This window comes from Corvus kubaryi, unplaced genomic scaffold (assembly GCF_017639235.1).
Source record: "Corvus kubaryi isolate FWS band 111438036 unplaced genomic scaffold, C.kubaryi_AGA036_p1.0 37301, whole genome shotgun sequence".
Lineage (NCBI taxonomy): Eukaryota > Metazoa > Chordata > Aves > Passeriformes > Corvidae > Corvus > Corvus kubaryi.
The window spans coordinates 256702-271529 of record NW_024581094.1 but is presented as its reverse complement, the minus strand read 5'-3'; the positions used below and the strand labels follow the sequence as shown (position 1 = coordinate 271529).

Below are 14828 nucleotides of genomic sequence, written 5' to 3'. Positions count from 1 at the left end.
CGCTGGCCCCCGAACACAGCAGTCGGGGTACCGTCAGTTCATGGTCCTTTGTTGTTGAAGGAAAGCACCTTTCCGCTTTCGTTGAGGAAATCCTTTACTCGACCGCGGCGATTGGTTCAGGCTGGCAGCCCGGCAAACCCCTCCCGCCGCCCGCTGCGGGCCGGTCCCTCCGGGTGTCCCGGTCCCTGCCGCGGCCCCGCCCCGCCCCGCCCGCCCCCGGCCTCGTCACGGCGCCGTTTCCGGCGCGCCCCGGACGCGGCCATGGCGGAGCTGGCGGCGGCGGACGAGCTCGCCAAGCTCGAGTATCTGTCGCTGGTCTCCAAGGTCTGCACCGAGCTCGACAATCACCTGGGCATCAACGACAAGGACCTGGGTAAGCGGGGCGGGCGCGGCCTTTGGGTACCTCCGCACACGGCGGCCGGTGGGTATCGCGTTCCCGGCCGGCCGGCAGCTTGGGGAGGGCCCTTGTAGCCCTTTCCGTGGGGCCGCACGCATTTTGTGAAGGTGCTTTTCGAATTTAGACGATAAAGCGGATTATTGTCCTTCAAAAAAAAAAAAAAAAAAACTTGTCGTGAGCCTGAGGGAACGCTTCGGTCCGGGCTTCCAGGGGGGGAGCTGAGGCACAGGGGCCTGGCTGCACCCCGCGCTGCCACAGCAGCTTCTGTCCCCACGTGCAGTCCTTACACTGCTTTTTACTTCGTTGTTTTAATTCACTTTATGCTTTTTCCTCACAGCCGAGTTTGTGATAAGCCTTGCCGAGAAAAATACCACGTTTGACACATTTAAAGCAATTCTTCTGAAGAATGGTGCTGAGTTCACTGTAAGTGAGATCTGGACGTTATTTATGTATTCTTTTTATTGTAGTATATCTTATAGAGCGTTCTGTTTTAAAGAGAGAGTTGTGAGGAGTGATTATTGGTTTTCTTCGCTTGGAAAACTATATACTAATCAGCTTCTGATATTCCTGTCTCCCCTGCCTCCCCCTCCCTCATTTTTTTAAAAACTTTTGTACTCTTTCAAAAGCATCTTCCTGAGGACTCAAACTACTTATTGTTATGCTGAACATATAAAATGTGAAAGAAACAACTTCTCATGAAAGCAAATGTTGTCATAGGTCTTCTTATGATGCTTATATGCTGTGTTTATCAATTCCTCAGAAATAACTGCAGTTGGATTAAATAGATGATTAAAAATGATTAACAGAAAAGTCTCTTAGGTGAAATTATCATAATTATTTTCAGGTTCAACTTATGCCTTTTTAGGATGTACAGAAAGCCCAGTGATAGTTTCTAAAAATCAACCTACATCTTAGGAGTTGAGGGGCTTTTTGTCCTGCGAATAAACCCTCACTTGTGCATTCTAATAATGAAAGTGTTGCAGGCATTCTTAAAGTATTTTATTATTTTTTTCAGGATTCTCTCATTAGTAACTTGCTACGTCTCATACAGACAATGCGGCCTCCACCAAAACCTTCTACGAGCAAAGGTACGTGGAGCCACTGGCTCAGTGTTTGGTGGGGTTGATGCAGTTACTGTTTTAGTCTTGTAAGGCAAATCCTGTTGCACCATGCATCCTGCTGTTGTTATTCTGAGGGTACTGCTCAGAGTATTCGGTCTTTCACCTATTCACTAATAATCAGAATTTTATTTGAAGGAAGGTAACACAGTATTCCTTGAACTGAATCTCTGTAAAAGCTGTATCAACCTTTTCATTCGGATGAAAATTAAACTTTATATTCAGTTAATAGAAAAGTCAAGAGTGAAGTGTTGTAGCACTTCTAAGTTTTGTGTTTCATTGTGTTTTTTTCTTTTTTTTTTTAATATCTCAAAATCAGAGGCAGCTGTCAAACCCAAATCAGAGAAAGAAAAGTTGAGGGAATTGTATCCAGCCCTTTGCAGGCCAGACAACCCCAACATCAGGGTAAGGTGGTCATTTCAGATTTCTTTTGTGACTGTGTGAAAACTATTTTTTTCCCCAGTTAGTTTCAACCTTTTTTCTCTGTCTAATGCATGGATAAACGTGAACTATGAGAAATGAACTGTGGAAAAGGTATGAGGCTGGCGTTACTACACATTGTTGCAAAGAATAGCTGTTAGCAATTGCCATGTTGATACTGTTCTGCAGAGTATGTGGAAGATGAGACTGTTGTAACATGAAATTTGTAGCCTGGCCTTCCTTATGTAATGTTCAAAGTAATGATATGTTATAAATTAGTTGAAAATTTTGTATATTTAGATACTATGAGGTACTTGCATTTTGTATTTCTGTAATAATTTGGGGCATTGAGATGGAACTTTCCTTTGTATAAAAGCAGAGTTGTCTCAATATTGTGGCCAAATAGGGAGAGAGCTTTATTACTTTTTTCTATATCACATATTGAGTCTTATATATCTTATTATATCTTTTTTTATCTCGCATTCTTTGTAAATAGATACACGTATGACGATCATTCTGTAGATTAATTCTTTGTGACAGGCTTTTTATCAGCCCTTGTGCAGGACAGTTTTCTGTTCTTGCAGAATATGCTGGATGAAGATGATGTGAAAGTGGCAGCTGACGCCCTGAAAGAACTCGAAGCTCTGATGCCGAGTGCAGACAGGCAGGGCAAGCAGAGGAGCAGCGACCATCGGTAGGTGCCTGGTGTGTGTGGAGGGAAGGTCTTGGCTGCTGTCGTTGCCTGCTCACTCTGTTCTGAGGTGGAAATTCAGTGCAAAGATGTAATATTTGTTTGTTAGGGTGAAGAAAAGGAAGAGGAGCCGAAGTCGTAGCAGGGACAGGAAGCGAAGGCACAGGTCTCGCTCCAGGTCTCGTTCCAGGACTTGGGATAAGAACAGGGGGAAATCCAGATACCGGTCAAGGAGCAGAAGTTGGAGTCCCAGCAAGGACCGCAGGGATCGAGAAAAGTACAGTGAGAAGAGCCATGAGAGGTGGAGAGACAAGCACATAGACCGTCCACCAGCTGAGGAGCCTTCCATTGGAGACATCTACAACGGCAAAGTCACGAGTATAATGCAGTTTGGATGCTTTGTGCAGCTGGAAGGACTGAGGTACCTTCTGATGTCCACAATAGATGTGGTACTATTTCAGCTGAGTTCTCTTTTCTGCTAGTACCTTAAAGATAAGGCTACCAGAAGGTGTGCTGGGCTGTGAAGGTCTGTTTCAGGAAAAATAAATTTGATAGTGGAGAATTCTAAAATTCTCAAAACCAGTTTGTGAACACACACAATCAGTTGACAGCAAAATATTTTAATCTAGATTCTGAGTGATCTGAAGGACTGTCAGTGTAATAATGTGCCCCTCTCAAGCCCCTCTGTTTCTTCCCCAGGAAACGTTGGGAAGGCTTGGTCCACATCTCAGAGCTGCGAAGAGAAGGACGGGTTGCCAATGTTGCTGATGTTGTGAGCAAAGGACAAAGAGTGAAAGTCAAAGTGTTATCCTTTACAGGATCCAAAACCAGCCTGAGCATGAAGGTACAGAGGTGCTAAAATTCTTAAAATTATGCCTCTTTTTGCTATTTTTTACTCTTTTTGATGGAAACTTACACATAACCGTTCAAGTGGGAGTTAAAAACTGAGTTACTGTTCTGTATTTAAGTGGCCTATTACTTTTTACTTGTTTTCTCTAGGTTCTTAGTTTTGATGTAGTGTTCCTAACAATTTATTGGCTTGGCATGATAGCAAAGAGGCAAGGCAAGGCAAGCCTCAAGTTGTTGGTATTTGTCTTCCTTTTTCAGTAGGAGAGAAACTTTGAATTTTAAACTAAATCACTACTACAAAGACCGAGTAGAGCCTTCCATGCCTGAGGATGTTTTTACCCAGCAGTGCCAGCTGGAAAAAAATAAAAAGCCTACAAAACAGCATTTTCTATGAATAGGCTGTTACTGCCATTAGAAAGCACCAGAGTTAATAGATGAGGAAAAGTGTAGAATGATTGATTAATCAATCAATCTACTGCAGGATGTTGATCAAGACACTGGAGAAGACTTGAACCCAAACCGCAGAAGGAACCTGGTTGGAGAAATCAATGAGGAGACCTCTATGAGGAACCCGGACAGACCCAGTCACTTGTCCCTGGTGAACGCCCCGGAGGTGGAGGACGACAGCCTGGAACGGAAACGCCTCACCCGCATTTCAGACCCAGAGAAATGGGAAATAAAACAGGTGTGTGTTGCATTCAGGGAAATAGGATGTCAGCCAATAAAGTTGCCAGGGAGTTTCATGAACTAGAATACAGCTCTTGGATTAATTGATTGTGTAACTTACTCCTTAACTCTGAATTGCCGATTTGGGGCTGTTTTGGTGGTATTTGGAATAACAAAAGGACTGTTTGGTCAGAGCCTGGAAGACGTGGGGACAGGTGTGCCAGGATATAGGACCATTCCTTTGTTCCTGTTTTACAGGAATGGTGTTAGAACTGAGTCATAGACAGGAGTTGTGTTTGTTCATGGGGACATACTCATGTTGTATTTATTCTGTTCCCAGATGATTGCAGCTAATGTGCTTTCCAAGGAAGAGTTTCCTGACTTTGATGAGGAGACTGGGATTCTTCCTAAAGTCGATGATGAAGAAGGTAATATGTTCCCAGTAGTCTTACTGTTGTAATTCCTTGTCTTTCTGGATGTATTTTGATTCAAAAAGATACTGATGATAGAAGTAACTATAAAGGATCTCACAATTTGCTGTCATCTTGTACATTTGGAACTAGGGTTCCTCTGGCTGTATTATTAGTGGCATTTGGATGTGCCGTCTGTGCATTTTTATTTGAAGAGGCACTTTTATGTACCTGAAAGGTGTTTAACTTTTTTATAACCATTGTCACTTGTGGATTTTTAGATGAAGATCTTGAGATTGAGCTAGTTGAAGAAGAGCCACCGTTTCTTCGAGGTCACACTAAACAGAGCATGGATATGAGTCCCATTAAAATAGTAAAGGTAAGAGACTTCCAGGGCCAAAACCAATGTACTTGATTTAATTAAATAAATATTTGGGGAATTTTACAACCACTTTCCCACCTGCACATTACTGAGAGCCCTGAAAAACATAACCACTGAACTGAAGCTCCTTCCTAGTAAAGCTGGATTCTAACTTAACTGGTGACTGTGAAGTGGAATAATGGAACTGAAATGCCATTTTACATAAGTGTGTTAGAACATACTTTCTCTGTTCTGCTTTTTCTTATCTTTTGAAAGTAGAAGGTAGTAGAGAAATACTTTTCATTGGTTGTGCTCATAATCCTTCTGACTGGGCACTGTAAGGATGCTCCGTATTAGTTATGACCATGAAAGTTCATGAGGCTATTCTAATGGAAATATCCCGGAAATCTAACAAACAAAATTAAACTTTTTTTAAAGCATCTTCAGAAGATGCTTCTAAAGGACAGTGACAACAGAAGGATAATTGAAGGAATGATGGTGCTTGAAGTCTTTTCTTCTTGCTTTCCAGAATCCAGATGGTTCCTTGTCCCAGGCTGCAATGATGCAAAGTGCTTTAGCTAAAGAGAGGCGAGAACTTAAACAAGCCCAGAGAGAAGCAGAGATGGATTCTATCCCCATGGGCCTCAACACACACTGGGTGGATCCTCTCCCTGATGGTATGTCTGAGCACAGGTAAACTGTGCCTTTTTTGTGTTAGTTGAAGCAACCCGGGAGAAATGTCTTGATATTGTGTTTGTCTGCCACACTTTAAAAGTGAGTCAAAGAAGAAATGCTTTTCCACTGAAATGGCAGTAGGAATGTCAAGGAAAGTGTACAGGTATATCCTGTAATGGTGGGGATATACACGTAGGAACTTAAAAAACGTTTACACATACAGAATAGAAGGCCTGGATGATGGAGCAGTTGGAGCAGGATCACCAGGGTCTGTGCTGTGTGAACCTGGATGTAATGGTGAAATTGTTTCTTTTCTAGTGGATGGAAGACAAATAGCTGCAAACATGCGAGGTATTGGGATGATGCCAAATGATATCCCAGAGTGGAAGAAACATGCATTTGGTGGCAACAAAGCTTCTTATGGTAAGAAGACCCAGCTTTCCATCATTGAACAGAGAGAGAGTCTCCCAATCTTCAGACTGAAGGAGCAGCTGATACAAGTAAGACTCCTGAAAAGGCATTCTGGTTTGAGCAAGCATTAATTTAAAATATATAGTCTTGGTTTAGCTTTTTGACAGGCGAAAGTCAGCTGATAATTTTAAGTGCAGAGCTTTAGTTTACAATATGTATTTTAAAGTATTATATATATGTGTATACTTTAATAAAGTTCCAGATACTTACTGTTGTAAGTCAAAATTGATACCAGGATCATATGGACAAGGGATAAGTCAGCTGAGCAGTTAAACAGGTTGCTGACTTGATCAGTAGGAATACTTAAATGATTTTTGGTCTGGGTCAACTGAAGCAAGAGCAGTAGGTGTTCAATCTAGTCCTAGATAAACCATGCTGAATTTGTTTGGTTTGTTTTGATTTTTTAAAAATTTTGACAAGTGTATGTTTTCTGACCTTTTCTAGGCTGTGCATGACAACCAGATTCTGATTGTTATTGGAGAGACAGGATCTGGGAAAACAACACAGATTACCCAATACCTGGCTGAGGCAGGATACACCTCGAGAGGAAAGATTGGATGTACTCAGCCTCGCAGAGTGGCTGCCATGTCTGTTGCAAAGAGGGTGTCAGAGGAATTTGGTTGCTGCTTGGGACAAGAGGTGAATTTCCATGTTGAAGAACATGCCAAAATAAGCATGAGGAAAAGTAGGAAAAACTAGTACTGGAGCTAGTTTTCTTGTGTGTCCATGTGTCATGTGTCTGTTCCCTTGTAGGCTGTAAAGTGAGTTTGTGGAATAATCAAACTGGGAGTTAATGAGGCTGATAATTGTGTAACTTCTGTTCCTGTGCAACTCTTCCTCTTCCTTCCAGGTTGGCTACACCATTCGGTTTGAAGACTGCACCAGCCCTGAAACTGTCATCAAATACATGACAGATGGGATGTTACTGAGGGAGTGCTTGATAGATCCAGATCTGACCCAGTATGCCATTATCATGCTGGATGAAGCCCATGAGAGGACCATACACACAGATGTGCTCTTTGGGCTCCTGAAGAAGGTAATGTGGCATTGGATTTTTGCTGCTTCAGTGTCCTCTGTATGGGTAGGAGAGCACAGGCAAAGGTGAAATCACACAGGTCAGGTTCATACAGGTGCTTCAAGAGTCTCTTCTGCAGAGCAAATGCTCTTAAGCTTTTGTGGGCTGAATCTTGGTGAAATGAGCCTCTGTGTGAAGGCAGAGCAAGCAAAATGCAGCAGAAACAATGAGAATTGGCCATCCTGGATGTTCATAATGGTGGATGAGCAGGGTAGTGTTCTTGTTTTCCTCATCCTTCTCTGAAAAGCCAAAAGCTTTCTTGTGATAGTGTTGCTAAGGGAGGCTTCACATGGGACCTCAGTGGTCAATTTCCTGAAATTCTGGTTGCTGGGATGAGCTGCCCTTCTACTCAGCCTTTGAAACACCTTGTGTTACTGGTTGTATTTCTCTAGTCAAGTGCCATATGTTAGTAGTTCCAAAGGCAATAAATGACTTGAGAACTTTGTCCTCCTCCAGACAGTGCAGAAGCGGCAGGACATGAAGCTGATAGTGACGTCAGCAACGCTGGATGCTGTGAAGTTCTCTCAGTATTTCTATGAAGCACCAATCTTCACAATTCCTGGCAGAACATACCCAGTAGAAATTCTGTACACAAAAGAGCCAGAGACAGATTATTTGGATGCCAGTCTGATTACAGTAATGCAGATCCATTTAACAGAGCCACCAGGTGAGTAGAGAATGGTCTTGGGTTATTGGTGATTTAAGGACCTCTGAGCAAGGTCTTTTTATAAGTCATGGGTCATGTTAGGAATGTGAGCAAAATGCTGTCAGAAGTATTCTTTCTTGTTTGCAAATACAGTAACTAAAATGCTGATAAAGTTGGGTGAAAGACTGAAGTATGTTGCTTTTGGCTAAGAGTTGCTGCTGAGGGGCTAGCAAAAGTTGGGGATCCTCATCAGTGGAAAAGATGTGGAATGGAAATACGCAGGAGTTCTACTAAACAGAATTGATTCTGTGAATGTTTTAATTTACTTCCTGTATAGGTGACATTTTGGTCTTTCTAACTGGCCAGGAAGAGATTGACACTGCCTGTGAAATCCTCTATGAAAGGATGAAATCTCTAGGACCTGATGTTCCAGAGTTAATTATCCTACCGGTATATTCAGCTTTACCCAGTGAAATGCAGACCAGGATCTTTGACCCAGCCCCACCAGGGAGCAGAAAGGTAATTTCATCTATGTGCTCCTTCATCTTCTGCTGATACGTTTTAATTGTGGGGTGTATTGCACTGCTGAAAGGATACAGTTTTTGGAGAAAAGATGATTTACTGCTTAGAGCATATTTTTGGTTGTATACATATCAAGTTATCTAAGCATTTAAAAACATGTATCAAAACATCTGGTGTAGCAAACCTCTGTTCTTGGTGTGTTATTTAATGCTGTCTTTAAAGGGTATTAACTTCATTTAATCTAAAAATCTAAATGCAGTTCTTGTTGGAAGGAGGTAAATTTCAAGCAACTAGTGAATATCTACAGGAATGCAATCTCAGGAAGATTTTTCTCTCAATACAGGCTGTGTCTGAGTGACAGGTAAAAAGTCTCCCTGAAGTCAGTGCAGTTTGCTTACAAGCTTTCTCTTGCTTTTAATTGTGGATTTTATCATGCTCTTTTCCCTTTTTGCCCCAACTTTAAACAAAGGTAGATACTTAAAACCTGTCTGCCTTTGTAGATAACATCTCCTTGTGTTCTCTGTGAACACACTTCTCCTTTCAACATTAAGTGACAGTGGTAGCATTTATAACAAACTGCTCCTATGACACCAGTGGATGAAGTTGAGTGGTGGGGTTGGCTTGGCAGCCTGACACAGAACTGGTGCTGACTCAGAGTGTGATTTGCAGGTTGTCATTGCCACCAACATTGCAGAGACATCTTTGACTATTGATGGGATATATTATGTGGTCGATCCTGGCTTTGTGAAGCAGAAAGTTTATAACTCCAAGACTGGAATTGACCAGCTGGTGGTGACACCGATTTCACAGGTAGACATTCTGTGTTTGGCTCTCTCCATGGGTGTTGTGTATCTTGTCAATGTGGCATCCAAGCACATGTGAGCAGAATGTGAGCACATGTGAGGTCATGATAAAACCACATTTTTGATAGCTCCACGAGACTCCTTGAGGCTGTGCCTACAGAATACATACTTTCCTGTGTTGAATTGAAAACCCTTCTATCAATACAAGTAAAACTGTGAATAATCATTTTATTTTACTTGTTTTCACCTGTTCCAGTTTGTACCTGTTCACTGAGATGCCTTGTTATTTTTAGGCTCAAGCCAAGCAGCGTGCAGGAAGGGCTGGGAGAACAGGCCCAGGAAAATGCTACAGGTTATACACAGAACGTGCGTATCGAGATGAGATGCTAACCACCAATGTGCCTGAAATCCAGAGAACAAATTTGGCCAGTACAGTGCTTTCCCTGAAGGTAGGTATTTCACCAGCTTGTAGCAAGCCAGCAAGATAAGTGTTTCAATAAATGAGTCTCTGAGTCTCGGGAAGTAGTGCTCTCATTTCAGATCATTCTAGTGAACAGAGGTATTTTGGACAGGAGACTTCAACAAAAGCAATTCTCAGGCATGGGGCTTGCTCCTGTGTTTTTCTGCTGAGGGTTATTCTGTTGGGTATCCACCTAAATTACTAGTTTCAGCTGCACACAACAGTTAGTTGCAGGAGGTAGGAGAAACAGAAATCTCAAGAGCAGTAGCATTTCCTAAGTAGGGTACATTTATAATGTTAACAGATGAGACAAATTGTTTCAGAGTGGGTTTAGAGTTGCAAACTTGGGCATGTCTAAGTGTGTACCATCCCTCTGGAAGTCTGTGAACTGGATTAACCCCATCACAGCTGGGAAAGCTGCTGCCATTCCCCTTTCTGGGAGCATATTTAACGTCCTGTGGAGCTGTCAGGCCACACTGCTTTACAAGGCAGAAGTCCTCAAAAGCAGCATTTAGTCTGTGTTTCTCCTCAACTGAATCTTCTTGCTTGAGTAGTATGTGGAACAGTACCAAAGGAACAGACCAGAAAGTTGAGTAGTGCATGAATGCCGTGGGCCAGTGCTCATTATTTCAAGTGCAGGGAAGGCAGCTGTGTGTTTGTGACTGCACCTGCAGTCAGGATAGGGATGTGAGGCTAGGGTTGCTTCAAGTTTTGTAGTCCCTCACTGTTTGGCGTTATATCTCTGGCTGGAGTTTGTTGTCTTCCTTCTCAGTGTTTTAACTTGGCTTTTCTCCAATCCCTCCCAGGCTATGGGCATCAACGATTTGCTGTCTTTTGACTTCATGGATGCTCCCCCCATGGAAACTCTCATAACTGCCATGGAGCAGCTCTACACCCTGGGAGCTCTGGATGATGAGGGACTGCTCACTCGACTTGGGCGCAGGGTAGGCAAAATAAAATACCTCTTGCCACTGCCTGGATTGCCAATATTTAGGAAATGACATGAGAGCAGTCATAACCGGCCTTGCCTAGCATTGATTTCCTTTTGCTGTAATTCTCTTGTGTTTTATTGGTAGCTTTTCATTTACCACAGTTACATAACTTCTGCTTTTTAAGGAGCAACTAGCGTTTCCCCTTATTCATAAGTTTACATTTATTAATGTCCAAAAATTTCCTGTAAGTATTGGGATATTCTTCTGATAGTGAATACAGACAAATAATTTGCTTCATGTTGAGTAAAATTATTCTGGGTCAAGCACACCTCTTTGGAAAGTAAATATGCAAGAAAGGGCATTGCTTTCTTTTGCACTGAGAAGACTCAAGATTTTTCACTGAATGCCTTGAAACGTGTTTCTTGCAGATGGCAGAATTCCCCTTGGAGCCTATGCTGTGTAAGATGTTGATCATGTCTGTACATCTGGGATGCAGCGAGGAGATGTTGACGATTGTCTCCATGCTGTCAGTGCAGAATGTATTCTACAGGCCCAAGGTGAGGAGCTGAGCCAAGAGGCAGCAGTGTTACAGTCTGGATGGGTTTGGTGTGAATGCCTCAGGGGTTAAGAGTGAGCATATTTGCCAAAAGAAACCTGTAGTTTGGTCAGGCCATGTGCTTGTGCATTACCTCTCTGATGTTCCTTTTCAGTTAAGGGCCTGTAGCTGTGGTGTCAGTAGTTTCTTTGCAGATGGGAAGGTTGAAGTGAAAAGTCTTACAATTGCTCTTGCATTTCCCAATAAACACAGCCTAAACCAAGTCAGTCCCAGCTCTGGAGTTCAGATTGCCTTTGCATTTTCAGATACACAGAAAATATTTCTTCATGGCACCTCTATCCTGTGCTGCTTTCTTTTAAGTCAGTAAGCAGCAGACTCTGCTGTGGTGGGGTCAGTTTTGTCTTGGATCCATTACCTCTGCAGGGTAGTGTGTTAACTTCAGTTTTGATCTATGTAGCTACAGTATTTGATTGATGTCTTATGTGCAGGTGGGAGAAGTGGGGAGAGGTATGTGGATCACCAGGCTCAAACCTACTGCTTCAGCACATTTCTTGATGAGTAACAAGTTATTTCTAGAGCAGTAAGAAAACTGACTAGTTCAGTGTGGGCATGTGCTTTCTGCAGGATAAATGAGACATTTACTTTACATTTATTCGCCATGTGTTCTTTCAAAAATAGGGACTGAAATTGAATAAAACGTTTTGTGTTGTCTTAATCTTGTATCATCTGTTTCATGATAGGTTTAAAATGTCATGCTATGAATGACAAGGAGCCTGTGTCATTTGTATTGTCCAGGGATTTTCTCTACAATGTAGATATCTGATTGATGTGTGTTTTATGTGTTAGGATAAACAAGCACTTGCTGATCAAAAGAAAGCAAAGTTCCATCAAACAGAAGGTGACCACCTCACCCTGCTGGCTGTGTACAATTCCTGGAAGAATAATAAATTTTCAAATCCCTGGTGCTATGAAAATTTTATCCAGGCCCGATCCTTACGCCGGGCACAGGACATTCGCAAGCAGATGTTGGGCATTATGGACAGGTGAGCATGTCAAGGAGGACAAGTACTGACTTTGTTTCTTACTCTTCTTACACTGTAACAGCTAAAGAAAATTTGCTAAACTGATCGTGGTAGTTGCATCCAAATGTGGAGAGCTCTAGCCTTTTTCTCTCTAACTCTTGTCTGGCAGGCATAAGCTGGATGTGGTATCCTGTGGGAAGGCAACAGTTCGTGTCCAGAAGGCCATTTGTAGTGGTTTCTTCCGGAATGCAGCAAAGAAGGATCCCCAGGAAGGTTATCGGACACTCATTGACCAGCAGGTGGTCTATATCCACCCATCCAGTGCCCTCTTCAACAGGCAGCCAGAATGGTAAGGAAGGCAATAGCATGGAAGTTCCTGTTTCTCTTCAGGCTTTGTAACAAGGAAAGTTGTGGTGTGCACTGTTTGTGGAGTACGGATCTGAGCAGAGGCTGCTGATTTCTTAGCAATGAGCAGAGTGAGGAAAGTTTCAAGTCTACTTTTGTCTCTTTCTGCTGCTAAACTTAGTGCCTGTGCAGAGATGAGACTGACTTTTGGAGCCAAGGCCAGGCCTGAAGTTGTAGTTGTGTGTTTGTTTTTCGTGGAAGTGAGTTTAAAACAGAGTGTTGAAGAGGGAGAGAGGATTATTTTAAATGGAATGAAGGAATTCTGTGCTGAAGAGTAGTTGTGAAGTAGGAGGGGGAAAATAGGGACAGCTCTTCTGGAGCCTGCACTGGTCCTTAAAGGGAGCCTTATGCTGAAGGAGATAGAGGAGCAAGCTTAGCTACTCCAGCCCTTGTCTTGTCGCTTCTTGTTTGAAAAGCCTGATTTCCAGACTTGCTGTCCCCTTTCGCAGGGTGGTGTATCACGAACTGGTGCTGACCACCAAGGAATACATGCGTGAGGTGACCACCATCGATCCTCGCTGGCTGGTGGAGTTTGCACCAGCTTTCTTCAAGGTTTCTGATCCAACCAAGCTGAGCAAGCAGAAGAAGCAGCAGCGGCTGGAGCCCCTCTACAACCGCTACGAGGAGCCCAATGCCTGGAGGATATCGCGCGCGTTCCGGCGGCGATGAGCTTGGCTTCCTCCTGGACTCTGGCTGGTTTCATATTTGTGGGACTGGGACTTTTGCACTGTTGCCAGTGTCCTGGGAGGCAGACATTCCCATGAAGCTCACCTGTGCAATGAGCAGGTAGTCAGCCTTGGCAGAACAGGAGCTCAAGGGGCACCCCAGCTGTGGCACAGATGTGCTGCGGCTCCCCAGGCCGCTGCAGCCTCTCAGAAGTAGGTCCTGGAGCACTTTAGTGATTCCCCCTTTAAGAGACAAAATCTAAGACTTGGAAGTCTGGGTACTGAGCTGAACAACACAAAGAAATAGTGACTTAAAACTGGTTTTTCACCAACCTGACTGTTCTGAGTGGCCAGACAAATAGAAGCTGGAATAGTTTGTGGTTTTACCCTGGTAAAAGGGATTTATTTCTACTTACGTTCTTGGACAGTGACTGTTTTTTTGGGAGCAGCCTTTTCTCTATTTTATCAAGTTTATGCATTTTCCCATTCAATGTAACTATTTGTCTTTTATTTAAGCCATCTGTGCTGAGATATTTAGTATCTCTGGCTTTAGGATAAGGCAGGAAAAATTCTAGGAACCCAGCTAGAATGTCTGTTATATTTGGACAATGGCACAGGTCAGACTGCAAGCCTTACCCTTCATCCCCATCTCCTGGGTGCTGAAGGGTTTATCAAACAGTAGTTACCACATCCCCTCTGGAGCACAGTTCCATCTGAAAATGTAAGTGGTTACAGATGTTTAGACCTTCTATACAATGTGACATGTGCTTTATTTTCACTTACAATGTTTGGTGACATTACAGCTGTTGGGTTTTTGTAATAGAACAAGCTCTTACAGCTAAAATGTCTGTAAAAATTGTGTAACAGTTTCTTGTTTTAAAAATAAGTTGACTGCCCAGTGTGTGCTGTCATGCCCAAACTATCTGTATTTTTTTTAATTGCTAACAGATGAAACTTACTTGATTCCATAGCTGAGAAACCTTATTGTTTTTTCTTTTGCTAAAATTATTGTTGGAATGAAGAGAATTAGGTTGACTGGTTGTTTTACACAGTGAATTTGAAGAATGTTTCACACTGAAAAGTAACTATATTGGAAATACCTGTACAAAGATGAGCAGGGATGTTGTTAGATGTCCTGAGCTTTCCCTCATGTTATATCATCATAAAATTAAAGGGAATTACAAAGTTTGTTAGCTTGGACTCACAGAGTCAAAGCAGAAAGGACAGGAATGGGAGTGCCTCCAAAACATGCTTAAAGTTTAGGGAAATGCTTACATTTTAACATGCTTAAAATTAGGGAAATGGAGGTACCATAAAGCCAAAGCTCAGCAAGAACTGAGCTGCCACAAGCTCTTTCAGCTTCTACACTCCCCTGAGACACCTTCCTCCTGCTTTGCTTTCTCACCTGATACTTTCCATAGTTCCCTAGGGGCCAGGAGAATGGTTATTAACGCCCTAAGCAGAGGCTGGGATGCACAGTGATGCACAGTGTTTGTGCAGCTGCTCCTTCTGAAGAAGGCAGGCACAGCAAAGCCTGAAGGAGTTTACAGCTACACCAGAGGTTGTGTGGCTCTGTGCTGGGCCATGTCTCAAATCCTGCGTCCAGTTCTGGGCCCTTCACTACAAAAAAGACATTGAGGTGCTGAAGGTGTCCAGAGATGGGCAGTGGAGCTGGGGAGGGTGT

The 14828-nt window shown here is 42.9% G+C and overlaps 1 protein-coding gene across 1 annotated transcript; it reads left to right on the top strand.

Annotated features, from left to right (window-relative positions):
• Positions 1-227: 227 nt before the first annotated feature.
• DHX8 (DEAH-box helicase 8) lies at positions 228-14332 on the top strand. The gene is made up of 23 exons (XM_042027793.1): positions 228-373; positions 735-820; positions 1413-1485; positions 1835-1920; positions 2520-2629; positions 2736-3047; positions 3326-3470; positions 3957-4160; positions 4482-4569; positions 4833-4930; positions 5442-5589; positions 5906-6087; positions 6503-6697; positions 6909-7094; positions 7590-7800; positions 8117-8298; positions 8971-9111; positions 9398-9553; positions 10371-10508; positions 10925-11053; positions 11899-12095; positions 12244-12423; positions 12929-14332. The coding sequence occupies exons 1-23, from the start codon at positions 262-264 to the stop codon at positions 13146-13148; spliced, it is 3579 nt and encodes a 1192-aa protein (XP_041883727.1). The 5' UTR covers positions 228-261; the 3' UTR covers positions 13149-14332.
• The last annotated feature ends 496 nt before the right edge of the window (positions 14333-14828 follow it).

Excerpts from the sequence above, each read along its gene's own strand:
- DHX8 (XM_042027793.1), top strand. The coding sequence starts at position 262 with ATGGCGGAGCTGGCGGCGGCGGACGAGCTCGCCAAGCTCGAGTATCTG. Across the intron at positions 7,801-8,116 it reads CCATTTAACAGAGCCACCAG|GTGACATTTTGGTCTTTCTA; the intron begins GTGAGTAGAGAA and ends CTTCCTGTATAG. Across the intron at positions 9,554-10,370 it reads GTACAGTGCTTTCCCTGAAG|GCTATGGGCATCAACGATTT; the intron begins GTAGGTATTTCA and ends AATCCCTCCCAG.